At 52.6% G+C, this 26982-nt stretch overlaps 1 protein-coding gene across 2 annotated transcripts in view; it reads right to left on the bottom strand.

Moving 5' to 3' along the window:
- The window catches only part of ELL (elongation factor for RNA polymerase II), a 79281-nt gene that overhangs the window by 4851 nt on the left and 47448 nt on the right, over positions 1-26982 (bottom strand). For both annotated transcript variants that reach the window (XM_072786698.1, XM_072786697.1), the window contains exons 2-8: positions 25025-25072; positions 18473-18594; positions 17884-18047; positions 15286-15560; positions 11531-11655; positions 4654-4750; positions 2993-3467 (exon numbers count right to left, since the gene is read on the bottom strand). In XM_072786698.1, coding sequence (XP_072642799.1) covers positions 2993-3467; positions 4654-4750; positions 11531-11655; positions 15286-15560; positions 17884-18047; positions 18473-18594; positions 25025-25072 — 1306 coding nt within the window. The remainder of the gene's footprint in view (positions 1-2992; positions 3468-4653; positions 4751-11530; positions 11656-15285; positions 15561-17883; positions 18048-18472; positions 18595-25024; positions 25073-26982) is intronic.

The following is a 26982-nucleotide window of genomic DNA, read 5'->3' as shown; positions in this document are numbered from 1 at the left end:
TCTAAGCCCATACCGAATTCTATAACAGGTCTGTTATCTGCAGGACCTGGAGAGATAGCAGAAGGGGGTCGGGATGGGCAGAGGGAATCTGATGGCCGGGCTGGTGCCGCCTCGGGAGCTTCACTGGACCCAGAAGCAACACAGCCAAACACAAGGTGTGTCTCCAAACCACAATCCTGGGACATGTAGAGAGTCCAGATGTGGCGCATGCACGTTTTCAGCAGGCAGCTGCTAGGACAAGTTAATCACGGGGCCAGCGCCTGGGCAGCCTGTCCAGAGCTGGACCCACCCAGAGCCCCTGCTGCCTCCACTGACTGCATGTAAAAGGCCATTACTCTGAAAACAAGCAACGCCCTTGCCCAACCAAGTCCTTAGGGTGTCCTGGTCTCTGGCCTTGAGGCTGCCTGGGAAAGCCCTTGCTCCTGCCAGCACCCCAGGCCACCCACTAGGTGGAACCGGAGGACACGAGACCGTCCACAGCGCTTGGGGTGGAGGGTGGGGGGGACAGATGACCAAAACCACAATCTAGTCTATTTCCCAGGGGCTTCCTTCAGGCAGCCTTTCTTCCCGGCACAGAAGAGATTTTATCACTGTGCAGTGCATCCTCAATACACACTGTGTCCTCTCAGATGCAGCCCACCTGGGAATCCCTGTGCCGCAGGACTCACCAGCGGATGGAGCACACCTCTCCCACCTCTTGGGGCTGCAGCCCAATGAACCCACACGTGACAGTTTAGTCCATGCTTCTACCACATGTGCTTTGCATGAGGTACACCTTCCAGAGTGTTCTGCTTTGTGGGCCCCGTCAGTATCACCTCATTTAGCCCTTTTGAGATCTTCGCCAGGTAAGAGACCAAATAGGGAAACCAGGGCTCGGGGTCACATTCACCTGGCACCTAAGACACCTTTGGGTCTGGCCTGAGGCAAACCTCAGAGGCCCCCTCCTGCTGCAGCTCTGGCTGTGCATGGCCCTGGCTCACAGGCCTGGGCCTAAAGGGACTCCTCCCCACCTGCCCCTCCCACTGCTCCTCCTGTACCTCCACCGGGGCCCGGCTCCCCTTGGGAGAAGGCCCCCTTTGGGAGACGGGCCCCCATGCTGCCCGCAGAGGCCAGTGGGCCCGAGCTCAGGCTGGCTGAGATCCACCCCCCGCCAACCCCAGCACACCAGCCCTCCTGCAAAGGCACGCCAAGGCAACAGGAGGGCCCATGGACTGAGCAGGAGCGCGGCTCAGGCACAAGGATGGGCAGAGGACCCGGGGCTGGACCCATGGCTCAGAGTGATGGGCAGCCTCGAGGGGCAGGGCTATGGGTTCAGGGTGGCAGCAGCACAGGGGAAGCTGAGTAAGAGCCATGAGCCCGGCAGGCGGGGGGGCCACTGCATCTGTCTGGGGCAGAGGCAATCACGGGACAGGGCTGGGACAGTACTGCACAGAGGAGGGGCTTCAATGGTGTCCCTCTCCTATGGGACACGAAAGCAAGGACGCTTCCTCACACGCTGACCTGGAACCTTATCCAGTGTGTCTGAGGGAGGGGCGTGGTGCACAAAGAACAATGCCATTGTTAAGAGAGGTGGTGGCTCCTGCTTGTGTGGCTGCCTGCACAGGTAGCACACAGCACCCCAGAAGGGGCCTCTGTGCTCGGCCATTACTGTTACATCTGAGGCTCCTGCGAGACGCAGATCAAGATGAATAAAGCAGTATTTAGTGCCTAGTTGTCCTTATCTTTTCCCTTGGGCCACCTATTCCCTGGTTTGCCAAATCTCACTTTCTCATCTTAACCTAGGGACAAGATACCAGGCCAATTGGCACTGGGCAGGATCTGAAGCTGTCTGAGCGCCAAGTATGCTCCTCCTTCCCTGGGCACTGCCAGAGGAACACAGGGCCTTGCTTTCACCATTTGGGACAGGACGTGCTGCCTGGCTGGGCCTGCTCAGGGTTTGTCTCTCCCGGCAGGATCAGCTCAAGGGAACCAGGCCTTGCCTCCACCTGGCTGCTGCCAACACCTGCCCTCCAGTCAGAGGGAGGGGCTGGCAAAGGCCTTTCTGGAGAGTAGTTGAATAACTCATTAAAAAAGCCTTAAGGAGAAAGTAACTCCACCCTTTGCCCTAGGAATGCCTCCTGCTTGGATCCTTCCTGGGGAAATAATCTGAAAGGGCAGCAAGTTACATAGCCTGAGACTGCAGGTGGCAGGTGCAGCTGCATCTTTGTGGTCACACCATGCTGATTAAGTTAACAGCCACATGGGGTGTTCAGCTCAGGCGCCCTCGGCTATGAACTTAAGGTGGCCCAGGCTCTGGGGGTGAAGATTCCTCCTCCCACCCCAAGCCGGTCTGTCCATACACCTCTCCTGGGTGTATGAGATGCCCCCCACCAAGGGTTCTCAGGCTCAGCACGCAGCCCCAGCCAACCTTGCACCCCTCATCCTGCTGCTGTGATCCCAGATCTCTCGACCCCCGACTTTCTCTCCTGCTATGTGACCTCATTCCGACTCCTACAGCCTGCTGTTATATGGATAGCTTCCCAAACCCAGTCTCCACAGGCTGAAAAATTCACTTGTCAGCAGGCTACACGAGGCCCTGTGGCTCCAAGTGCTGGTCTTCTCCAACCAGGTACTGCACCCCACCCACTGCCTTCTGTGAACCCCAGCCCCATCCTGCTCCCTTTCAGTGTCTGAGACCTCAGGGCAGCCAGAGCTGAGCCTGGAACTAGTTGCTCTCCCGGTACATGGTCTCCTCCCGCGGACCTCAGCTCAGTCCAGTTCTGTGCTCTGGCACTGACCTGGCATAGCAGGACCGCAGAAGGCTCCAGGGCACAGACGACCTTGTGTTAGAAGACAAGGTGCAAAGGAGCTGAATGTGCAGGGTGTGCCAATATAGGGGTTCATGGGGTGGCGCAGTGCCCCCTGCGCAATGGTGTGTGTGGACTGCAGCTCAGGCTCCTAGCAGGGTCCTCCCACAGAGTCCCTGACCCCAGGCCTGCCTCCTGGTACCTACCCGGGGCATCTGGTGGGGCTCCAAGGGGGCTGGGCATGTGTTCTGGCAACCGGGCCCGGTGTCTGTCCTCAGCTGCTCTCTCCTTGTCTTTGTGCTTCTTGGACTTCTTCTTGGATTTGCTGCGTGATGAGCTACCATGGGGCCTGCTGGGCTGGGCACAGTCCGTCAGCAGGGGCAAACTGAGGCATGTAGTTGGGGCTGGGGCAGCCACTTCCCCGTGCTCGCAGTCCCGGCCACTGTGGCCCAGGTCATTGCTGACGTCAGCCAGAGGGTCATGGGCCCTTGGGGGCTCCAACCGTGGAGGTGGGTGGGCATCTGTCCCTGCTAGCAGGCCCGGAGTAGGCAACAGGGCCTCACGGCCATGGGGTACACTCAGCTTCCCATTGATGGCAGGCTGAGCTCTCTGGGTAAAATGTGATATCCTGGGTTTCTTGCTAGTCAGGCGGTCGATGAAATCAGGAGGCTGTGTTCGTTTCTACAATGGAAGGGAAACGATTTTAAAAGGGAGACTGTGGAGCCACTGGTGTCTCCTGAGAAATGGCTGGGGAGCAACAGGCTGACCCTGGAGCTCATGAGGCCCCAGGAAAGTCAGTGCCTGCCTGCAAGGCCTCCTCTGGCCACAAGGGGGCACACTGAAAACAGCCAGGCCCTTGCTAACCTAGGCTCAGCCCACCCTGAGGACGGATCCAAGAAGGGGGCAGCATCAGCCAAACTGCCCACCCGAGTGCTCAAGTAGGGCCACCTCCGGGGACTGGTCTGAAACGTCTCAGCATTCGGCATCATTCCTAGATGATGGGAATGGTGACAGAACCAAGTCTGAAGGATACAGGGCAGCTCCATAGGCTGGGACTCCCTCACAACCCCCTACCAGACCCAGGACTACCTGGATCCCCAAGGCAATCCTGTGACATGATACAGGCTGCATCCCCACTTCATAAGTGAGAAGGCTGAGGCATGTGAGGCAAGGCCAGAACATAGATAGCCCGGTCCCTGGGAAGTGGCTTGAGAGAGCAGGATGGTAGGCGGCAGGCCCACCATCAGGGGGAAGCAGGATAAGGAGGCTGTTAGCCCTCTACTTCGGCCCCAGAGCCAGGGCAGGCACAGACCTGACCTCTCCACAAGGAGGATTCAGGGCCTTGGATATGGGCTGGGAGCCTCCACAGCAAAGGAGAAAAGGGAGGTAAATTAGGGTCTTGGGATGAGGGCCTCATGAGCCAGAGCATACAGATGGGGCCACCTGAGCACCCTCCTGATTATTCACCAATTCGGCAGTAGCCACCACTCACAGGGCCTGTGCCCGCAGCTGGCACGCTCGATTTTATGGAATCTTCATGACAGTCCCAGCGTGTGCATCTGCTGTGCCTGCTGTGCACAGAGCACAAAGCTCAGCATGATTTGGGAGACTGCCCTCCTTGCACATACCTCTCACAAGTACTCGAGGGAACTGCACCAGGGAACCAGACCCAGGTCCCCAGTCTGGGGAAAGCCAGGCAGTTGCTCACTCACTGAAGAAAATACCCAGCTATGAGCCACGGATGCAATGGGCTGTCCAAACACTGAGGTCAGGTCTGGCCCGCTGGCTCCTATCCCACTTTCCTCCCTCACAACTACCGCCGCCACCGCCAGCAATGTGTTGTCACATCCTTGCCCAATGCTCCTACCTGAGGGGGTGAGGCTGAGCTTCCATGTTCCCTGGGAGGACTGGTGGCAGCAGGGTCTCCAGGGAGGCCAACTGCACTCTGTGGCTGGCACAGCTTCCTACGAAGGAGATGTAGGGTAGTTGTAAGGCTCCACAACCAGTAGGGCACTGCCAGACCCATCTGCCTTTCCACTGACACCATGCTGTCCCACCTACACTCAGTGATTTGGGGTGGGCCCTGCTGTCGAACCAGAGCAGGGTTGAGTACACGGGGTACTACAGGACACGGCTGGCAGAGGGCAGCTGAACACATCCCACCCTAGATTTATCCACAACCTGGAGGACTGCCCATTTAGTATCTTGTCGCACCCAGAGAAGGGTCAGTGGACCTCCCACTCATCTAAACACCCATTACTGTGGAGACTAGGGACCCAAGTAAAATTGACAAGATATTCAAGCTCTGCGCTATGTCCCTGTGGGAGCTGGGTACACTAGGGCACTGGCCTCTCCTTTTGAAAGCAATCATTCATTCCAGGGGTGCCTCGGTGGCTCAGTTGGTTAAGCGTCTGCCTTCAGCTTAGGTCATGATCTCAGGGTCCTGGGATCGAGCCCCACATTGGGCTCCCTGCTCAGCAGGGGAGTTGGCTTCTCCCTCTCCTTCTCCCTTTACCCCTGCTCGTGTGTGCTCTCTCTTGGTCACTCTCTCAAATAAATAAAATCTTTAAAACAAACAATCATTCATCCTAATAATAATGCTTACTGCAGAAACTTCAGAAAATGCTGAAGGGGATTAAGATGCACTGGCACAACAGGAAGACCTCCTGGATTCAGGACCCACTTTCCTGGGAGCCAACATTACAATACCTCCTTAAGGATAATGGGGCAGCCACTGGCCTACCAGTACCTGAGCATAATGATGCAGGCGGGGAGAGGGAAGAGACACTCTGACACTCAAAGGGCAAACGGAGGCCCTACTAGTGACCGTGCTTGTGGCCCCTCTCTGATGCACCTCTTATAATCCCAGAGGCTGCAAGTCTCATGAGAACCCAGTAGCCAGCCTGGTACTGTGCGTGGTGCCTTGGGTGCTCCATACCCTGCAGGGTCTGGGGCTGCAGGGACCATGTCTGCACGGACCTTAATCAGTGATGAGCAGAGCAGACCTCCTTGATTGATGGCCATATTACAAACCACTGCTGCTGCCGCCTCTATGGTGGCCCCAAATGCAAAGAAAGCCATAGAAAAAAATGTCTGCAACATGCAAGCGCTCACCCGGGTAACACAGTACATGTGGCCAAGATGGGTACTTCAAGTTTGCTGGCCATCCACATAGAAGTAACCAGAGGCATTTACATCTGCTCTTTCTAGGCTCCACTAAAAATGCCTGAAGGAGCAAGGGGAAAAGGGAGCAGCATTATCTAATGCTGAAAACAGATGTGGTGACTGTCTTATCCAAGAAAATAGGGCCCCAGGCCACAGAACCTCACAGGCCTGGGGTTAGAGTCTTAGAGACCACAGTGAAGGGGCTCCTGCAGGGCTGTCCCCACTATGCTCTGGGGTTGTGGGGAAGGAACCCAGTGTGTTCAGGAGTGAAGGAGCCCAGCCTTCTCTAGAAGGCCAGAAGGCTGCTCCAGGCACACCTGGACAACGGGATGGACAGAGGTGTGGCCTCAGGAGACTGAAGAAACAGAAGGGCCCACGGAGGGTTCCAAGAAACCTCAGCGGCCCTCCTGAGGAAATGGAGCCACTCAGAGGAAAGCCTTGAAGGGCTGCCCCTGGGCCTCCAGGTAACACATGTCAGGGCCCAAAAGACAGAGACAAGAAAATGCATTTTAAAGAGAAGAGAGACTCTATAAGCAGATGAAAACTTTAAATCCACAACAAAACACCAGCCTTAACATCCACAGAAAGACAAAGGACTCAAGTAGACATTGTTCCAAAGATACACAAATGGCCAATAAGCACATGAGAAAGGGTTCAACATCATTAGTCATCAGGAAAATGCAAATCAAAACCACAACGAGATATTACCTCATATTCACTAAGAGGGCTAGGATAAAACCAAACCATAACGGAAAATAACAAGTATTGGTGAGAAAGTGGGGAAACTGGAAAACCTCTTTGTGTGCTGCTGGTGGGAATGTAAAAGCGTGCAGCTGTTGTGGAAAACATTTTTGGCAGTTTTTCAAAAACCTCAACTCCGCTCCTCCTTCTACACTTGAGAGAACTGAGAATCTATGTCCATACAAATCCTCGTACACAAATGTTCGCTCCTAGAAGCACTAGTTGCAATCGCCAAAAGGTAGAAACAACACAAGGGTCCATCAACAGATGAGTGAATGAACAAATGTGTGTGTATATCCACACACAACAGATTACTGAGCCACAAAAGGAACACAGCCCTGATACCTGTTACAACCTTAAGAACAGTAAACTGAGTGAGAGAATCCAGTCACAATAGGCCACATGCTGTATGATACCACTGATATGAAACATCCAGAAAAGGCAAATCCATAGAAACAGAAAGATTAGTGGTTGCTGGGAGAGGGGAATGGGACTATCTGCTAATATGGGGTTCCATTTTGGGGTATGTGCTCTGGAATTAGCTAGAGGTAGTAGTTGTACAACACTGTGAATGTAGTTAACACCACTGAATTGTGAGAAAGACAAATAAGGCTGGAGGCATCACAATCCCAGATTTTGAGATATATTATAAAGCTATAATAGTCAACACAGCTTGGTACTGACACAAAAAATAGGCACATAGGTATTAATGGAACAGAATAGAGACCAGAAATAAACTCACACATACATGGTCCATTAATCCATGACAGAGGAGGCAACAATATACAATAGGGAAAAGACAGTCTCTTCAATAAATGGTGCTGGGAAAACTGGACAGTTATATGCAAAAGAATGCAATTGGACCGCTTGCTTTCACCAGACACAAAAATAAACTCATAATGGATTAAAGACCTAAATGTGAGACCTGAAACCAAAAACTCCTAAAAGAAAACATGGTCATGTCTTGTATATCAACCTTAGCAACATATTTATGGATCTGCCTCCTCAGGCAAGGGAAACAAAAGGACAAACAACTGGGACTATATCAAAACAAAAAGTTTTTGCACAGCAAGGGAACATCAACAGAACAAAAAGACAACCTGATGAACAGGAGAAGACATGTGCAAATTATACATCTGCTAGGGGATCAATACCCAAAACATATAAAGCACTTAGACAACTCAACACGAAAAAGCACAAATAATCTGATTTAGAAAAGGACAGAGGACCTGAAGAGACATTTTCCCAAAGACATACAGATGGCTAGCAGATGTAGGATAGATGCTCAACATCACCGATTATCAGAGAAATGCAAATCAAAACCATAAGATATCACTTCACACCAATTAGAAAGGCTAGTATCTTGTTGACAAGAACTGAGGTGCCGGGGGGCGGGGGGGGCGGTCAGTTAGGCATAGGCCTATGGCTCAGGTCATGATAGGGATCCTGGGGTTGAGTCCTGGGTTGGGCTCCCTGCTCAGTGGGGAGGCTGCTTCTCCCTTTCTCTCTGTCCCTCCCCCTGCTGTGCTCTCTCACTCACTCTCTCCCATTCTTTCAAAATAAATAAATAAAATCTTTAAAAAAACAAAAACAAAAAGAACTAAGTGCTGGCAAGGATGAGGAGAAAAGGAACCTTTGTGTCCTGTTGGTGGGAATGCAAACTGATTGCATTGTGGAAAACAGGATGGAGGTTCCTCAAAAAGTTAAAAACAGAAATACCATATGATCTAGTACTTCTATGACTGGGTACTTACACAAAGAAAACATAAAAGATGAATTCAAAAACATATAAGCACCCCTAGTTTACAGTAGCCAAGATATGGAAGCAGCCCAAGTGTCCACTGATAGATGGGGATGAAAAGATGTGGGAGACAGAAACAAAGGACCATTGCTCGGCCATATAAAAGGATGAGATCTTGCCACGTGCAACAATGTGAATGGACCTAGAGGGCATAATGCTAAGTGCAGTGAGTCCTACAAATACCACATTATTTCACTTATGTGTGGAATCTAAGAAAGAAAATGAATAAAGAAACAAACAGAAACAGACTCAAGTTCAGGGAACAAAACTGGCAGCTGCCAGAGGGGAGAGGCATGGGGGGGATGGACAGAATAGGTGAAGAGAATGAAGAGGTACACACTTCCAGTTCTGAGATAAAGAAGTCACGGGAATGGGCACCCGAGGTGCAGCACAGGGAATGTAGGTGATGACACTGTGGCTGTGGTGTGGTAACAGACGGCGACTACACTTACTGGGGTGAACACTGTCCAGCCACCTGCCGCATGCTGGAAACTAATATAACGCTGTATATCAACTATACTTCAACAATAAAAATTTTAAAAATAAAAATAACATCACCTCCATGGAATAACAACGTGATGCTACACAAAACAAGACCAAAGACTAGTAGAAACCATAAACAATGGCAAAGAAGAGATGGGCTGGGAAAAGTTGAAGAGAGTGACCACAACAATGGGTAATACCAGAAGGCAGACAGTGTGTGGAGCACACCCCACGGCCCATGCCTCCCACGTCCCACCCCATGTAATGGGGCACAGGGAGCCTTTTCAGGAGCGCACACAGAGTAAGAAGAAGGATGAGCTGAGTTTTCAGGCTGTGAGGGCCGACGCACTCACCTCTGAGCACCTGCCAGGTAACCCTGTGACCATGCCGACATGCAACCTCTAAGCCCTGGGGTCCAGGCCTTCCACATGAAGGCAAAAGTCCTCAGGAGCTGAAGGTCCAGACCTGGCCAACTGTCAATCCGATTTGACTGCACTATGGCAAAGGGACCTCCTGAAGTTCTTTCCTCGAGAGCTGCAGCCCTTGGGCGCCAAGGCAGAACTGCAGACCCAGGAATGGGAGAGCTGGCAGGAGAGGGCAGCGGTTCCTGGGGGAACCTGCAGGACCTCTGATCTGCTGAGAGTGACAAAAGGCCATGGGACACCGGGGGAAGTTTGGAGTTGGATGTGAAAGACAAGGAGAAGTCAAAGCAGAGAAAGTAACAGTAATATAGGTTACCAAGTCCATGGAAAGCACATGTGACGGGGCTGGTGGCCATGGCTTGGCACCTGGTGCAGACACCTGCCCTTGGGCAAGCAAGGCTGGGACAAGTGCAGGTGGTGGCGATGGCATTGAGGGCAGTGACTATAGGGCTGGGCACAGCTGCCGAGGCCTCATCCTGCACTAGACACCTGGGACAGACAAGCCTTAGCAGCTACACACACTAGGAATTGAAGCACAAACGATCAAAACAATACCGCAAGAGGGTGTCTGAGCAGAGCAAAGCCCCAGGGGCCCAGGCAGACCCTGAAAGCATGAACATGCTTAACCTCAGGTATGAATTTTGAACAAACTGTAGGAAAAGGAGGTGGCCCAGCTTCTGGGGTGATGCTGGTCCCCACTAGCAGAAATACCCCAAGGCCCTATTTTTCCTTCTTGCCATGAGGCTTCAAGAACCACTGTAAATGGGGCTTTCTTCAGGGAGAGGGGGACAACCTAAAGAAAATAAGCTGCACAGACAGGTGGCTCAGGTGACCTCCAGTGTGTCTGCGGGCATTGATGATGTTGACCCTCACCTTTGCACACCAACTGATTCAAGCTTCCATGGACAATACATGCTGCTGGCAACAAATGGTTTCTGGCACGGTTGATCCCTAAGCTGGCCCGTGCAGACAGAAAGAGGGACACCATACTTGCCCAGGAGAAAGCTGAGTGCCTTGAGTTCACAGGTGTCCTAGCAACTCACTCAGTGGAGCAGGGAGGAATATGAGCCCGGAATTACACAAAGCTCCAGAGCCAAGATTCCTAACTGACCCCACCTACACACAAACATACAACAAGGCTACTTGTTCTTGCCCACGCCTCTTCTAGAGAGTTCAGTGTGGCCAAGGCCCTATACGTGGTTAGCTAGGGCAACAGGAGACACCAGAGAGGGTATAGGGGGTAGGAGTGGTCTTCTGCTGAAAACAGCTCTTCAGCCTCCCCAGGACCTCTGGACACCCAGAGTGGTGACCTTAGGCCGGCTCAGAAGCAGGTACTGGCTTGGGGAGGAGTGCCCTGCAAGGCTGAGGAGAAACCCCAGGTTCACCTAAGAGTAGCCCCAAGTCTACATGCAATTACTGTTTTGAACAGATGAACTTCAAAAAAAACCCCACAACTTCATAAATAACTCAAGTCCCTGAGAAATCATTTAAAGACTAATTAGTGTATCAGCCTGCTCTGAATGGCACTTCACAGCCCGTGCTCCCAAGTCAGGCATCAATTGAGAAGGAAATCATTAACTGCTTGCCTGAGCCAGGCAGGGGCCTACTTAACCACTCCTCCCCTGAGCCACCAAGGCCACTCCTGACCTCAGGTCCCAATTAATCTGAGAGGGAATGTGTTTAATTAATGCTACTTAATCTCGCCTGTGGGGAGTTTTGTTTTGCTTTGTCTCTCTCTGCTTCATGTTCTTGAAAGGTTCTTTTTAAGGAGGCAGCCTATAGCTGAAGCCTGTGGGGATGTGCAGGTTTGGGAAAGGAGCTTGTTGGGAAAGGAAGCGTGGAACAGGCTGGGTGGACTGAATCCTCTGTTGGGCATTCTAGTGTTCAGGACAGTGACTTGAACCATTTGCTCCATCACCAGGGACTGGCCTTTCCCCCAACAGGAGGCCACAGTGGGCTGTCTCAGCACCAGGGCATCCCAGGAAATAGGAAGACCGCCAAAGTCTCCCAGATCTTTCCATCCTGCTCAAGGGCCTGTGGCCTTTGGGACCACATAAGGCCACCCCGACATCCTCAGGATGACATATGCCCCAGAACCAGGGGACATGCCTAGGCATGGGAGGCAGCATTACCGGACAAGCATCCGCTTCAACAGCTGCTGGTCCCCTTCTGAGTAGCCAGGCCAGTCCTTCTGCACGTCTTTATAGACACAGTCTTTCAACGTGCATGTGCCATCCTTGGCATTCACATTGGCCACCTGTAAGACATAGACAGGATCACCTTGCCAGAAGCCCAGGAGAGACAGAAGTTACTGAAAGCATTTGATGGGAGAGTGGGGGGATAGAGACACACAGGGCAAAGAGGACATCACCCTCTACCCCCGCCAAATCCACTGCACACTGGGGCAGCAAGCCTTGGGATGCAAAAGGATCAGAACACCACATCCTGATGCATATGTCTTATAGCTGCTGGCAGACAGGCTTGCTCCAAAGCGAGGGGGTAGGGGAGGGGGCAGGTGGTGGCGCCAGCTGCTGTCATCTATACTCCCAGGACCCCATCACCAGCCTCCCCTATTATGTACTGAATATTTTGAAATATTTCAACTGAAATTCATGTTAAATCTGAACACCCAAAATGATGGTATTGGGAGGTGGGGCCTCTGGGAGGTGATTAGGTCATGAGGATGAAGCCCTCCTGAATGTGAGCAGTGTCCCTATAAGAGCCTCCAGGAGGCTCCCTCCTCACTCCTGCCATGTGACAACACATGGAGAAGACAGTCTATGAACCAGGAAAGGGGCCCTCACCAAACACCCAGTCTGCTGGTGCCTTGATCTTTGACTTTCCAGTCTCCAGAACCATGAAAAGGAAACATCTGTTGTTGATAAGCCACCCGGTTTATGTAATTCTGTTATAGCACCCTTAACAGACTGACACCCCCCTCTCGGGTATGCACTCCTGTGGCAGAAATGGTGGAGGGTGGGGGAGCTGAGGCCGCTAGTGTTCTGGGGTGCCAAGCTAGGTCCATCTTCCCTGAAAACAGTGAGCCCTACTCAGGCTGGTTAATGAAGGCTGAGCTTGTCTCCAAAACCACAAAGATGGACTCAGAACTTTGACCTTAAGGGTGCTTGAAGAAGTTCAGACCCCGCTCCAAAGCGGGTGCTTTGGTGACTATCTCACTAGGCCTCTAGCACACGGCCGTGGAACGTAGGCATGGCAACTGCTGGTCTTCACTGTCACAGGCTTCTGAAAGGGACTCCAGGCCATAAGAGTTTCTACAGGGAGCATTTTTAATGACCAAGTAACATTCCACCAAGCATCTGCACTGTGAGTTACTCAGATTTTTCCTTTGTTGGATGCAACACCATCTGCAGTTTCTCTGTAGCATGAACAGACACCACTGTGTGCAGGTTTTTCCATGCCGATGGTTTCCTTCGGCCAGCTTCCCAGAAGTGGGATGGGTGGGTCAAAGGCTCTGAACATTTTTATGGCTCTTGATGTATCTTGCTAAAATGCTCTCCAGAAGAGCAACCTACCCATCAACACTCCTACCCACAGAGAATGAGCCTACGGGTTTCTCTGAGGCCCCGCCAGCACCAGAGACAGATGCTTTGAATCTTTGCTTTGGATGTTTTCACAGAAGGAAAAGAGAAGGTGCCTTTGAGGAGTGTGGTTTTGTCTGTGCTGCTCATCGGAATCCCTGATCACTCGGGGGAGGCTGGAAATGACCAGCCTAGACAAGGCCCAGCCCATAGTATCTCCCGAGACCTTTCCCTTCCTCAAGCTGATGGGGTCCTGCTACTGCCCACAACTGCCGGGGAGGACAAGCTGGTAGTAAATACACAAGCACAAAGCAGATGGGGCCACTCAGAAGAAGTCAGAGTAGACATGGGAAGGACGTTCTGCTCACAGACACCAGATAAGCTTCCCCACAGGAGGCTGCTGAATCCGAATCAACCAGAGAAGCCAGAGCCCAGCACAGTGCCTCTTTGGTTCTGGGAAAGGGCTGGGAACGACAGCATCTCAGAGGTTAAAAAAGCAGGCACCCCTGGCAGAGCGACATCAGTACCAACAGATCCCCATTTCTTCGGAAAACTGAGCCTGGCGTTCCTGTTGCATTTGAGGATTGCTCAGAGGGTAAATCTCAGCTGTATCTGTGTGCTCGGTCAGCCAAGTTTCACATTCTGCATTTGAGGGGCTCATGTGCTTCTTCTTTATTCTGGGCACAAACAGGGCGAGAGAGGAAGGTGGGAGCAAGGGCATTTCCAAGAATGCCATGCTAGGGGCTGATAGTGGCCTGAATGGACAGCAGTATGTGCTGCAGGCACATCCAGCGGCAGGTCTCTGTCTTCAGTACTGGCTCACATCTAAAGACCCGGCATTTAGCCAGCCCTGCCTCATTCTCTCTGAGTTCCAGCCCAGGGGAAGGGTCTCTGCTGTGCTTGAGTTCCCAAGGATAAGGTTGACGTCTGTGACTTTCCAAGGAAACAAGTCCCCTAGCAACATCATTCCTGGTTCTGGAGCTTTCTGGATGCTTTGGCAAGCCCCTCTGCCAAAAAAACAAAACAAAACAAAAAAAAAACCAAACAAACAAAAAAAAACAAACAAAAAAACCCCCTTCTGAGCCATGAAGCTACATATCTATCTTCTAACAGGCCTTGAGCCAACTCCTAAGCTCACAGGAAGAAACTGTGCAGCTTGGTCCTCACCTGCACAACCTGAGTGAGGGACAGTGGTTCAAGAGGCCAAATCCAGGGGCACCTTGGTGGCTCTTTTGGTCAGGCATTCAGCTCTTGATTTTGTCATGATCTCAGGGTTATGAGATTGAGCCCTGGGTCAGGTTCTGTGCTGGGTGTGGAACCTGCTTAGGATTCTCTCTCTCCCTCTGCCCCCCCACCCCTGTGCTTGCACATGCATTCAAAATTTAAAAAAATTTTTTTTAAAATTTAAAGGCCAAACCCATACAGATTTTTCCTGGCAAGTGGAGCCCCCGAGGCCAGGGTCCCCATGACATAAGGGACAGCCAACTCCATGGCTCATCCTCAGATACAACTACTGATTATCACAACATGTGTGTTTGCACTGTCTGTGCGCCCAGTGTCTGAGGCGGGGTGCAAGAGGGGCAAGTGAGCTGGTGGACAGAACTGGAGGTTCGACCATACCTCTTCCGCAAGATGGGACTGTCCACAACCAGCCATGTGAGCCTCACAGCAGGGCTCCAACGTATCTGCATGGCCCTGCTGACATGGCAAAGCCAGAACAAGCTGCTCACCTTCCCAGGGTCCTTGAGTTCCCTCCAGGGGCTTGGGAGACAGGAAAGGGCCTAGGGAAAGCAGCCAGGCCTGCAGCTCTTGTTCTAAAGCCTGAACTGTTCCATAATAACAGGTTCCATCTGCTGACATCACATTCCCTCCAGCTCAGCCCTCGAGAGGTGCTGGAGTCAAGCCGCAGCCACACACAGAAGCCTGAGCGTCCAAAAGCAAAGCCCCTGCCCAGGGCCAGCGCTGGTGAGCGGCAGGAGGCCTTCCTGACCATGGAGCCTGAGCTCTTGCTCACTCACATATGTGTTGAGTGATTCTAAAATCCTTAGGCACCTGAAGTCTAGGATCCTCCGTGCTGTTCCTGCTGCCTGTGTGTCCGCAGACAGTGAGGAGGAGGGTGTGACCTTACTCAGAGCCAATCTCATGGCCACTGGACAGCAACCACCATGGCTAGTGCCATGTCCGTGACACCCCTAAGCACGCCCTAACCCAGGAGGCTGAGGCTCTGAGGTAGGCTGAGAATCTTGGAAGAGATCCCCGGGAAGGGCCCTTCCCAGCCCACCCTGTATCCAGACCCTATGCAGAGGCTGACTGGACCCTCAACCTGGCCCCAGGCAAGAAGCACGAACCTGCTGGAGGAGGCCATCCAGCGCATCCTTGTCTGCCTGGGCCAGGCCATCCTTCTGTAACCGAAGCAAGAGCTCGGCCTTCCGGTAGGGCCTCAGCGCCAGGAGGTGCAGCACGCGGTCACGGAAAGGCCTCTGAGACACCCCGCTGCCCCCGCTAATGCCACCAACACTGTTCTTCTTGATGGCACTCGCCAGGTTGATGGGGGTTGCCCGCTTCCGGGAAGGCACAGCATCTGTAGCCCCCGGGGCTGGTTTCCGAAACTGAACCTTCTTACCTGCAACAAGAGCCAAGGCATTAGGGTTTTGAGGGGGGTGAGGGGGTAGCCTCTGTGTCTTTCTGCCTAGGGCTGATGCCAGGTTCTGAGCAAGTACATGGATGCCCACTGAAGGCCGACAGCCCCAGGGAAGGCAGTTCAAGCCCTGTCCAGCTTGGCCTGCTCGGTGGGGACCCAGGACAAGTGAGAGCACCAGGGCAGCCCCGGTGGCACAGTGGTTTAGCGCTGCCTGCAGCCTGGGGTGTGATCCTGGAGACCTGGGATCGAGTCCCACGTCAGGCTCCCTACATGGAGCCTGCTTCTCCCTCTGACTGTGTCTCTGCCCCTCTCTCTCCGTCTCTATGAATAAATAAAATCTTAAAAAAAAAAAAGTGAGAGCACCATCTGCTGACCATACACAGTTCATCAGGCGTTTGTGGGGCCTCTAGTGTCAGAAAGAGGAACTATAGGAAACAGAAGTGTGTTCAGAGCCTTCACAGACTTCAAGACTTCATCATGGGCAGCCCAACCACACCAGGAAAAGGGGCTGATAGTAAAAAGAGTGGGGTTCCTGAATGGCGAGAGGCAGGTGCCCCCAGAGCCTACATATCACAGCATTGTGCTGTCTCCCCCAGGATCCCCCATTCTCTTTTATGAAAAAGGATGAGTGAACAAAAGTATCGGACCACTTGGGCAGCTTCTTGGAGACCCCAGGTATGAGCAGCTCCCAGCTCCAGCCCCGTCAAATGCTTCTCGAGCAGACATGGCTCAGAGTCCCAGGGGCAGCAGCCTGGAGCAAACAGACTCCAGCACTGCTCTGGAGGGAGGGGCCTCCACTCGGAAACTGTTACTCCACCCTGGACAGCACCACTGCCACTGAGGAAACATGCACGGCCAAGTGAGGTCAGTGCATGCCTCCCGTCCTTGGGCCAGAAAGCTCTCCGTGAGGACTTGTTTTTTTGTTTTTCTCTTGTCCCTTAAATCTAACTTGTCAAATTAACACAGGAAGAAGTGCTGTCAGAATCCTCAGGATCAGACTTTGTCTCCAGAAGACCAAGCTGATGGCTAATGCAAGGTCGAGGAGAGGCCTGACACAGTGGGATATGCTCATTTGTGGCTTCACAGGCCAGGGCACAAGGGCTTCCACCAGAACCAAAACCCCTGCAACACTCTTGCTGTACCCAAAGTAGTATAAGAAACCACATTTTTGACCAAATTTTTGGCCAAAGGACCAGAAATTTACTAAGATATATATATGCATGTCTACACTTGCACCTTGAGGTGAGAACAAGGGAAGCATTTTTGGATTCTGGCTGCTGCTCGGGTGGCTCCATCCCCAGCAACAGCTCACAGCCCAGAGCACAGGCTCCCTCAGCATGCACAGCCATGTCCACTGGGACACAGTATTTACTGGCAAATGGACTCCTGCAATGACGTCTCAGTTTCATTCAGAGCCAAGCCCACTGCCAAGCCAGTGAAGTCACATACTCCTGGCTGGCGGAAGGGGGGGGGGGGGGGCGTGGCGCTTTGAAATCCTCCCACCTTTTCTTAAACAAGAAAAAAGGACCCAATGTCATCAAGGTCCTGGTTTGCTGTATGCCATTTTGTGCCTCTCTCACACCTAATACCCGGTCACACCCTTCCTCCTGGCCTTGAATCCTGATGACTCTTGAAATTATCTGGGCCTAGGTGCTGGGAGGACTAAAGCAGGAACGGAGCTTCCTACAAGTAAACACTTTTCATGTTGTTGGTGTCTCAACTTCACCAAAATTGTTTCCAAGCAGATGATTAGCTGCCAGAGCCTTCTCATCCAGCAGGGAGTCAACACATTTCCTTCCCAGTTGCAACCCTATGGCCCCTCATTGGCCCCAACCCAGCAGCAGGGCACTTGCCATAGAGTACATATCACCATCTGCATCTTGCCACTGACCATGTTGGTCTCGGGGAAGAGTCGACCAGGCAGGTGAGGGCAGGGGTGGCGGCTGGAGGAGGACAGACTGAAGCCCTGCTGTGGAGAAATGTGTCTATCTCCCTGATGGGTAGAGATTCCTGAGGCCAGATCCTAAGAGAGGGTCTCATGGATTTGGAATTCCTAGGGTTCATGGGGCTCTTATTCAGACTGGAGAATTAACAGATGCCACAGCCCCTAGCCAACTCAGCCAGTGCAACAGGACCTTCCTTTCTGACCTGACATACCATCTGGCTCACCCAGCTAGGGGCCGCACCTATCAACCCACCATTCCAGCTCTTGGCCGGGACAGGCCCTAAGTCCTTCCTGCTCCCCACCACAGCTGCCCAACAGTCATGAGCCCCCCATAGGAGGAGTCCCAGGCCTCATCCTCACCTAGGTAGCGGCCTCCAGCCTTGATGACGATGGCACCACGGCTCCGTGTCTCCTCCTCAGCCTGTGCCATGCTCTGCCGTGCTTTCTGATAGGAGTCGTCAGTGGCACACACCGTGATTTTGTCCTGGATGCTGCCCAGGCAGTCCAGGTGAACATCCCCATGGCTGCAAGATAAGGGGCCAGGAGCCAAGGTGAACTCCTGGGATGACAAGGAGAGACGGTCTAGGAGCTCATGCCCTCCCCCCACCCCACTATCCCCAGCTGGGAAATGGGGTCAGTGCTAACTTGAGCAGCTTGGTTTCCACACGGCACATCTTGACCTGGAAGAAACAAGGGAACCCAGGCCCCTGGGCAGAGGCAGCAGGCCAGGACCTGCACCTGTGCCATGGACATGTTGAAAGCAGCAGCAAGGCTTGTGTAAAAGAAGGGGACACTGGGGTGGCCCAGCTGGCTCAGTTGGTACAGCATACGGCTCTTGATCTCATGGTCATGAGCAAGGCCTATGCTGGGTGTAGAGATTACTTAAATAAATAAATTTTAAAAAAAGAAGAAGAAATAGAAGGGGGCACTGGCCCGGGTGGGGCCTCACCTGGAGACATATTGCTGGATGCAGTCGAAGCTGCCCTGGGGGCTGTCACGGCCAATGTTGGAGAGGTAGAAGGAGAAAGTCCGTGCCTCTGTGGGGCAGTCAGGCTGGGGGATGGAGATGTGCTGCATGGAGAGTGGAGACATCACTGAGAGGTCCACAACACCATGGGATGGCCCACGCATTGGACCCTAGACCATCCCCACAGCTTGACACAATGAGAATGTGCAAGCACTTTCTAAGCAGTGATGGTACCTAGGCTTGAGGAGCATAGAACACCGAACACACACCTGGAAACAGGGACCCCACATTGATCTAGGCCAAGACCCAGTGTCCTACCCAGCAAATGGGGCAGATCTGGCCTGGGACATGCATGAAGATGAAATCAGACAAGATGGGCATCAGGAGGGACACCTGGGTGGCTCAGTGGTTGAGCGTCTGCCTTTGGCTCAGGGCATGATCCTGGGGTGCTGGATCAGGTCCCACATCAGGCTCCCTATGGGGAGCCTGCTTCTCCCTCTGCCTATGTTTCTGCCTCTCACTCTGTGTCTCTCATGAATAAATAAATAAAATACTCAAAATAAATAAAATTAAAAAAAAAAAGATGGGCATCAGGAGACATCACACACTTGCTCCCCTGTGGGATACAGACTCCACCTATGTCCACTCACTGTCCAGCAGCCAAGAACAAGGCAGGAGGGGGGTGAGGGGCTCATTGCTAACAAACCATGACACAGTTACATGTGACACAGGATGAATGTCTTGGTTAATGTAACCCTGACTTTGGACAGTGCCTCTGCAGAAGGGATGGAGAGCCTGGCTGGCAGACAAGATAGACAGCAATGCTCCAAGCCACAGTGCAGGGCTCAGCGCAGGTGGGAAAGCCTTGCCCCCAGAGGACACTGCAGGATTCCAGGTCAACCCTCCCTAGGCTGAAGTCCTGGGGGCTATGGAGGAAGCTGGTAGGAAGATACAATGTTCTCGTGGCTGGGCCATATCTGGAGTGCAGGATGGGCTTCTAGAACCCTCTGTCACCAGTGGTGACCCCTCATACAGTAATCCCTGGGTTTTGAGTGCAAGAGCTTACCACAGCTAGGCAGACACAGAAGGGGGACACAAGTGGTAAATGGAGGTTAAGGGGATGGGCAGGCCACCTTCAGGCCTCATCCCTGGGCTGCCAAACCACCTCTGTATATCCAAGCACTGTATCCTCCCCAATGTTGTGAGGACGCCAACACCTCTCATTAGCACTGGATTGAACATGGTCCCAGCTGAGTTCTACCCCTGTCACAGCTACCCCTTTAGCTGTCACAGGTAAATTAGGGCAGTTTGGCCTGAGACTGAGGACACAGTGGCTCAGGCCACATGGAGGGACACTGCTCTCTTGACCAGGCTTCATGGCCTCCCTATCCTGCCCCTCAGGGTGGTGGGTGTGTGGATCCACAGGGAACCTGCATTTGCACCCAGCTGAGAGCTGGCCCCCAACACTGAGTGACCCGCCCAGCATACAGTCAGTCCCCACCCCAAGGAGAGGCATGGATGTGCACAGCGAGAGCCAACATGGCACAGAGTGGCTCCCAGATATGGCAGCTGAGCCCTGGCCTGCCCGCACATGACACCTCCTTGTCCAACACTTGTGGCCACCTGTGCTGTCCACTCAACCATTCTTGGATGTGACTTTCGTTCCCCATCATAGAAGTAGCTGGAAACACGCTGCACAAGATGCCAAGGCCCAGGCTGCTAAGGGTCACTGCAGGAGACGTACCCAAAGCCAGAAACACACTGACGCAGTTGCCCAGAATGCAGCAGGAAGCTTGTGTGCCACAAACTCAGCAAACCAAAAGCAGCTGCCAGTGGAGTCTGACACCTGCTGCCGTGAGGGGCTCTTTTTCCACCCTATCCCTGACCCTCTCCCTCATCCCATCTTGACTCTTGTGGAGATGTGGCCTCCCCAGGCAGCATTTTCCACCTCAGTCTGCTCAGGACAGTGGCTGCCTCAAGGACAATGATGCTCACTGGGCTGTCACCTCTGAGAAGAGGAAAGGAGTTGAGGCCTGAGCCCCAAAGTGATTTTGCTTGCCTCTGGGCGGGGGCTATGGGAGGGCTCTTCACTGTGACCCCTTGACCCCATCTACACCTTTTCCACACAGGTGTGTCTGTCCACCTTCAAAATCCATTATGGAAGTAGGAGTTCCAGTGCAGAGCCCAGAGGTGGGCTTGTGTAGCTACTGGAGCCACAGGATGGTGGGGGAACCCAAGGCTTGAAACTGACTAATAGGGGAACAGGATGCTCTTCGTGACAGAGGAAAAGGTCTCTAGTATCCTTCAGGACAAAGTGGGGGGCACCTGAGTCGGGGAGGAAGGGAGGTAGAAGGGAGGTTTTCCAGGAGCCTGCTGTGACCCATTCTCTTGGTCCCAGCTCCTCCCCAGCACTACCATGGCCTGTAGAATCCTCTAGTTAACAGGCTGCTCTGCTGCTCCTTAACAACGCTTGTTATTGGTTACCAGTCACTAGGAACCAGGCAGGGAAATTAGCCAGATGGGGATGAATAGCCCAGGAATGCATGGCTTTCTGTGTGTCAGCGAAGAGCCTGGAACATGCTCCAGGATGTGGCCCGAAACTCGGCCCTACTTGGCCAGAACATGTACCTTCTGGACCAAGTCTCAGCTGCCTCATGGGGGCCACCATGTGGTCCTCAGCTGGCCTAAGCACGTAGATTTGGGTGTGTCTGATGTCAGCCCTGACTCCAGGTTACGTCACTATAAACCTAATTAGTGTCTGTGTGCATAGACCTGAAGCACCAAACAGTTTTGTCCTTCCTGGGTAGCCCTGACTGCCTCTGAGGCCTGTGATGGGACACAGGTCCCTGGCTAGAGCCCCTCCCTTTGAAATCTGTCCCAAGCAGAGCCTGCCTCCTCCCCCCACCCATCTGCAGGGCCTCCTGTACAGTGTAGGTGCAGGTGGGGGCTGTGAAAAGACAAAGCAAGTCCTGGGGGAAAAAACTGGGGGTGGGGAGAGGAAGCACTTGATATTCTATTCAGGTAAGCATGAGGTAAACCGGCATACACAGGAACCCAAACACCAAATGCCCAGAGTCTTCTCTCTGGTCAGAGGTACTTCCAGGCCATACATTTCCTTAGCTATTTTCACTTCTCAAGGAAGCCTAAGAATAAACATATTCTGGGTAATGAGAACTACTATTGCTGAACTTGACTTCCAAGAGCAAAGCCTCCTCTTCCACCCAGGGGCACTCCCTCAATACCAACCCAAGGGTGCATTCTAAGCTCTGCTTGCATTTCAAGAGCCACTTTCATGCTTTCACTCACCCAGGAAGCTCAGTAGAAGGAGGACACACCCGCCCCTCCTCCTGGAAATGGCTCCCAATTTCTGAAACCCCCACTTCAAAAATTTTCTAGACTGTTTCCAAATTGTCCCTGTTACAAACAACGCAGCTACAAGCACCCTAGTGGCTCAATCTTATTTATGTCCCTAACTGCTCCCGAAGAGATGACTCTTAGACACACAGAAACTGGTCAAACATCTCTGACCAGACCTGCCAAACCTCATTCTAGAAATTGTAGTGCAGGCTCCTGTTGCAGCACAGGGAAATGTGAAGACCCTAAGCAGCCCTGGATACTGACCCTACTTCTCTTTTTTCATCAACTGAAGAGTTTCAGGGTGGGGCTGGCCAGGTGGGGGTTTCTCTTTCCCTGCAGAGGCTTTTCGCCAGCTGTCAGAGGTTAACAACTTAGAAGTGACCTGTGGACAGCAGAGAGGCCCAGGTCTCAGCCAGCTCAGTATCTGAGAGAAGGCAGAGAATGCAAACAAACATGTACACAGCAAATGAAACAAAGATGAACATCTAGCTCTGGCACATGGCACCCTAGAGGCCCAACATGGCTCACAGGACAACTTGGCACATGCCGTTAGTCACTCCAAGGAACCCGCTAATACCATGGCCCAGATGCATGCCACAACCTCCTTGGGCAGGCCTGGCTCTCATGGTGCTTGCAAGCACAGGCAGGGAGGTGGCCAGGCCAGATCAGACTCCCACCCCTGGCGGTGCTCAATGCTGAAGCCCTGTGCTGGCTGTGCACACCAAGGGGGAATGTGTACAAGGAGCTGAGTGAGCTCATTCTGGGCCACAAGACAGACAATGGTTCTCCTAAGGCCTCATTAACACACACACACACACACACACACACATACACGACCCTTGAGGCAGAGAGCCCATCCCCTGGGCAAGGAGGCTGAGGGATGGTGAAAAGAACTGGCCAAGGTCCCCAAGCTAAGGAGCTGGCAGATGGGGTCTCAGTCTGTCAGCTTCATGGGCCTCTGGGAAAGAGAGTTCCTGTCAGCCTACAAAGAGCCAAATGTGGAATCAGCCCAGGCACCATGAACACTGAAAGAGCCTGCCCAGCCCCACCCCCACTGACCTTCTACTCCTTCTCTGTCCAGCCTACCTCACCAGCTCCACCTCCAACCTCAGCTATGCACAAGCAGCTGAGTACCTGGGAGAAGGAGGAGGGGAGAGCCCAGGTGTCCTGCCTCCTCTGGCATCAGGCTGACTATGCAGATGCAGCCTGGCAAAGAGAGTGTCTGCTATGTGCGTAGAGCCAGGCCACGCTCCTCACAACTGGCAGGGATGAGGGGATGCATCCCATCAAAGCCCAGGAAGAGAAGAACAAGGTCCAAAGGACAAAGAGGGTAGATCTAGTGCCTGACTCTTCACAGCAAGCAGAGAAAGAATAGCACCCCTCCTTGCAACCTGGCACCCCCTAACCCTCACACGGGCTTACACAGGGAATAGCCTCCTATGGAGAATCATGGTCTGACTTGCCTGGCCAGAACTCTGGCACAGGGCCTCAGTACCCTCAGAACCTTTAGGTTCTTCTGTTATGCATGAGAAAATCCAGGAAGCAAAAAAAGGCAGATAAAGCATGATTCTAAATTGAAGGTAGTAGGATCCTTAATTGAATGGATGTGGCTCTCAGGCTTTGCACAGAAATTTGGGCAATACAAGGCAGGGTCCGGGAGAACTCTGTGGTGCTTCTGTGGCTCCTGTGAGTGGCCAGGTGGTGTCTTCATGACCAGAAAATGCTGCTCACTAGATAAGCCACTGATCTCAGTGGCCCTTTGCATAGATCCACTTCCTCATCTTTCCCTGACCACTGAGGGCACAGCACGACCACTGGCCACCAGAGGGCGCCATGAGGCCAGTCTGGCAGCAAGCCCAGGGAGCCCTGCCTTCAACACTGACCTCTGCCCCTGGGGAAATGTCCCAAGGAAGATAAAGAGAAGATTACCACAAGACTCAGCAGGAGCCTGACAGAGGTGCAGATGTCCCAGAGGAGGCACCGGGGGAGCAGGGAGTCTGGGGCTTTTCAGGGGATCTTGCTGACCTTGACAGGTCTTGGTATGATGGTCAGTTCAGTTCATGTGTGCACCTGGCCAGGCCACAGCCCTAAGTGACGCCACGAATGCTAATCTGGATGGAGGTATTCTGTAGATGTGGTGACATCCATGATCAGCTGACTTTAAGAAAATGATCCTTAATGGTCTGAGTAGGCCTCATCCAATCAGCTGAAGGCCTTAGGAGGGAAACTTCAGTTTCCCTGAGGAAAAAGGAACCTCGCCTATGGACCACAGTGCCCATTCCTGCCTGCCCCTGGATGGGCTTCAGCCTCATCAGCCCCACAACTCCGTGAGCCAATGCACTGCAATGTATCTCTTGGTATCTTTGCATTTGCACACACAAAGACACATGGATCCTCTAGAGGCTGTCTCTCTGGAGCACCCTGGCAGAGGTGAAACCCACAGACCTCCTCCATAAGGAGGCAGACGCCCAGCTGTCAGGTGGAAACTGACTCAGCCACTTGTGGCAACATTTCAGATTAAAAAAAAAAAAAATTTGCAATATAAAGACCAGAAAAAAAAAAACTGAAGCGTTCCAAGGCATGTTTGGTGGATGAGGGATATGGGGGCGGTGGGAGGTCCTAAACCTTGGGGGGCAAGGATTGTGGACTTTTCCTTTTTCTTATTCTCTAATTTTTCTGGAAGATGATCATTTAGAATGAAATAAAGATGTTTCAGAAAACATGGAGTGGTGAGCTTCTATAACAAGCCCCTCCCCCCATCCAGCAGTCCAGTACCAAAATCAAACATCCATGGTCCCAGGTCCACCAACAAACCACCTCCAGGGGAGGCCATAGCTCTAGGCCTGCCTGGCCGCTGGGACACTTCAGTTTAGAATTAGCACAGAGATTAGATCAGAACAGAGATTTGGGGGCCTGAGAGTCAGCTATGCATTGGCTACAGGAAGGGAGGCTCTGCTGGACAGAAAAGTTGCATTTACCCCCAGAGAGCCTCTTGATGTGGTCCTTGGCCATGGGACCAACCTAGCAGATCTTAGCTTCGCACAGTGCCTGGCCTGACACCGAGATGGATGGGACCAAAATGCTGCCCCTAGTCTGCTTCTGTGCCCAGCATACCATGACAGGCCAGAGAGAATACTGGTCACAATTCCAGATATGATTAAGACAAAAAAGACTCACCCCTTGACTTCCTTGAAATCGTATTGATGGTCTCAGTGAAACAGACTCCTGCAAAAAAGCAAAATGGGAAAACGTCAATAAAGATATCTCGAAATCCAAACACTCACTTCCCAGTTATAGAAAGAGTAAGGTAAGAGTGTTTTTAGGAGAGGCGAGAGAAAACACACATACATCTGAAAATTACAGGAAAGGTCACTGGAACAAGATTTTGAAGGATCAGTAGGAGTTCCTCGACGGCATGGAGGCCAGGTATAAAAGAGTTAAGAGTGGAGACACAGGAGATGACAGCCCCTCACTGTTCTCCCCAAACCAGTATCAGCCCAGACCGCCCTGCTTTGGAGACACCCCCTCAGAAGGGAATTGCAATGAATGAGTGCTGTTGGCCAGAAGGCAGGCTGATGAGGTGATCCCCACCCCCCAGCCCCCACCAAACACCCTGCCAGGACAGGGCCCAAGGCCTGCTCAGCTCCCTCGTCACAGTTTCAGAGCAGTTTGTCACTGAGCTTGGGGTGGCGCAATTTCCAAATGTCACAAGAAAAAATATACTTAAAAACTCAAAATACTTTAAGCTTCAGCTATTCAGAGATCAGCCTTCTGTCAGAATTTTAGAAAGAACATGAATCCAGATGGAGGGTCGCACCTCTTCTTCTCACCCATCTTGGGCCCTGAGCACCCATCTTCTGTACAGAACATATCACCCCCCAGCATGGTCCTAGTTTGTCACCACAACCTCCTCCCTCAGCCCCCAAACCTGCCTCGCTTCTGTGCCCACTGTCCTCCCCAGCCTCCTCCAGATGGCAGCCAGGGTCTGGCTCTCCTACCTCCCTCAGAGCCTGTTCTCAGGCCTGTACTTCAGACCCATCTGCAGTGAGAAGAGGCCCTCTCGCTGGCTCCCCACATCCCAGACACCAGGTATCTGGAGTGATTACCTGTCTGCTCTCCACCCAGACCGTCAGGTCCACCATAGGCCCTGCATGGGTGAAGCAGCTCTCTAGACTCATGAGAAGAATCAGCCAACCGGCAGGTTGGCCTCATGGTGTGCATGAGTCCATTAGTCGCTCAGATGAGGGCTGTGGCTGTATGAGGCAGACATGGCTCAGCCAGCTGGGACCACACAAGCCACGCACGAATTCTCCCCCCACTACACATACACTTTGTTTACCAGGAGCCCTCTCTTTTGCCAAAAATCTCAAGGACTCTGTCATCTGGAGCAGTTTGTCAGTGAACTTGGGGCAACAGAATTTCCAAACATCCTGAGAGATTACACCTAGCACTAGCACTTACCCCATAAGATCTGATGCCCTAGAAACCACCCTACACTTCCAAAGCACATCACTTCTCACTGCCAGGCCATTGGACATGGGGCATCCTCCAGCCCCCTGTCCTCCTCCAGGACCAGAAACCAGCCTCTGCCGGCACAAGGGTTGCTGTGCTTCAGAGACAGGGGCCAGACTTTCCCCAAAGCAGACTCAGGACCAGCTGACCCATCCTATAAGCCACAACCAGACAGCATCCACCGCCACCCCCCAGGCTTCACTGACATTCACAGAATGATAAACGTGGCACCTATGGGGTCCTTGGCCTGGCTGGGTCCTTGGAGACACAACATTTAAGCAGTTTTTGCTTGGGATTGGGTTAAAGACAGAGACTAAAAAGAAAACCTGCAAGGTGGCAAATGAGTGTGTGAAAAGCCACTATTCATCATCAGCGAAGGGCAGATTTCCCGGGGTGATAATATGCATCTATCAGGACGGCTAAAACAAAAAGGACAACACCCAACACATTGGTGGGAGCGCACACGGCAGAGCCACTGTGGAAAACAATCTGGTAGTTTCTAAAAAGGTTAAACACAATTTACCACATGACCCAGCATTTCCACTCCAAGGGACAGACCCAAGAGAATTGAAAATATGGGTCTACACAAAAACTTACGTAAAACGTGCACAGCAGAATTACTC

The sequence above is a fragment of the Canis lupus genome, chromosome 19, assembly GCF_048164855.1.
Source record: "Canis lupus baileyi chromosome 19, mCanLup2.hap1, whole genome shotgun sequence".
NCBI classification, from domain to species: Eukaryota; Metazoa; Chordata; class Mammalia; order Carnivora; family Canidae; genus Canis; species Canis lupus.
This window is presented reverse-complemented; position numbering and strand designations above follow the sequence as displayed.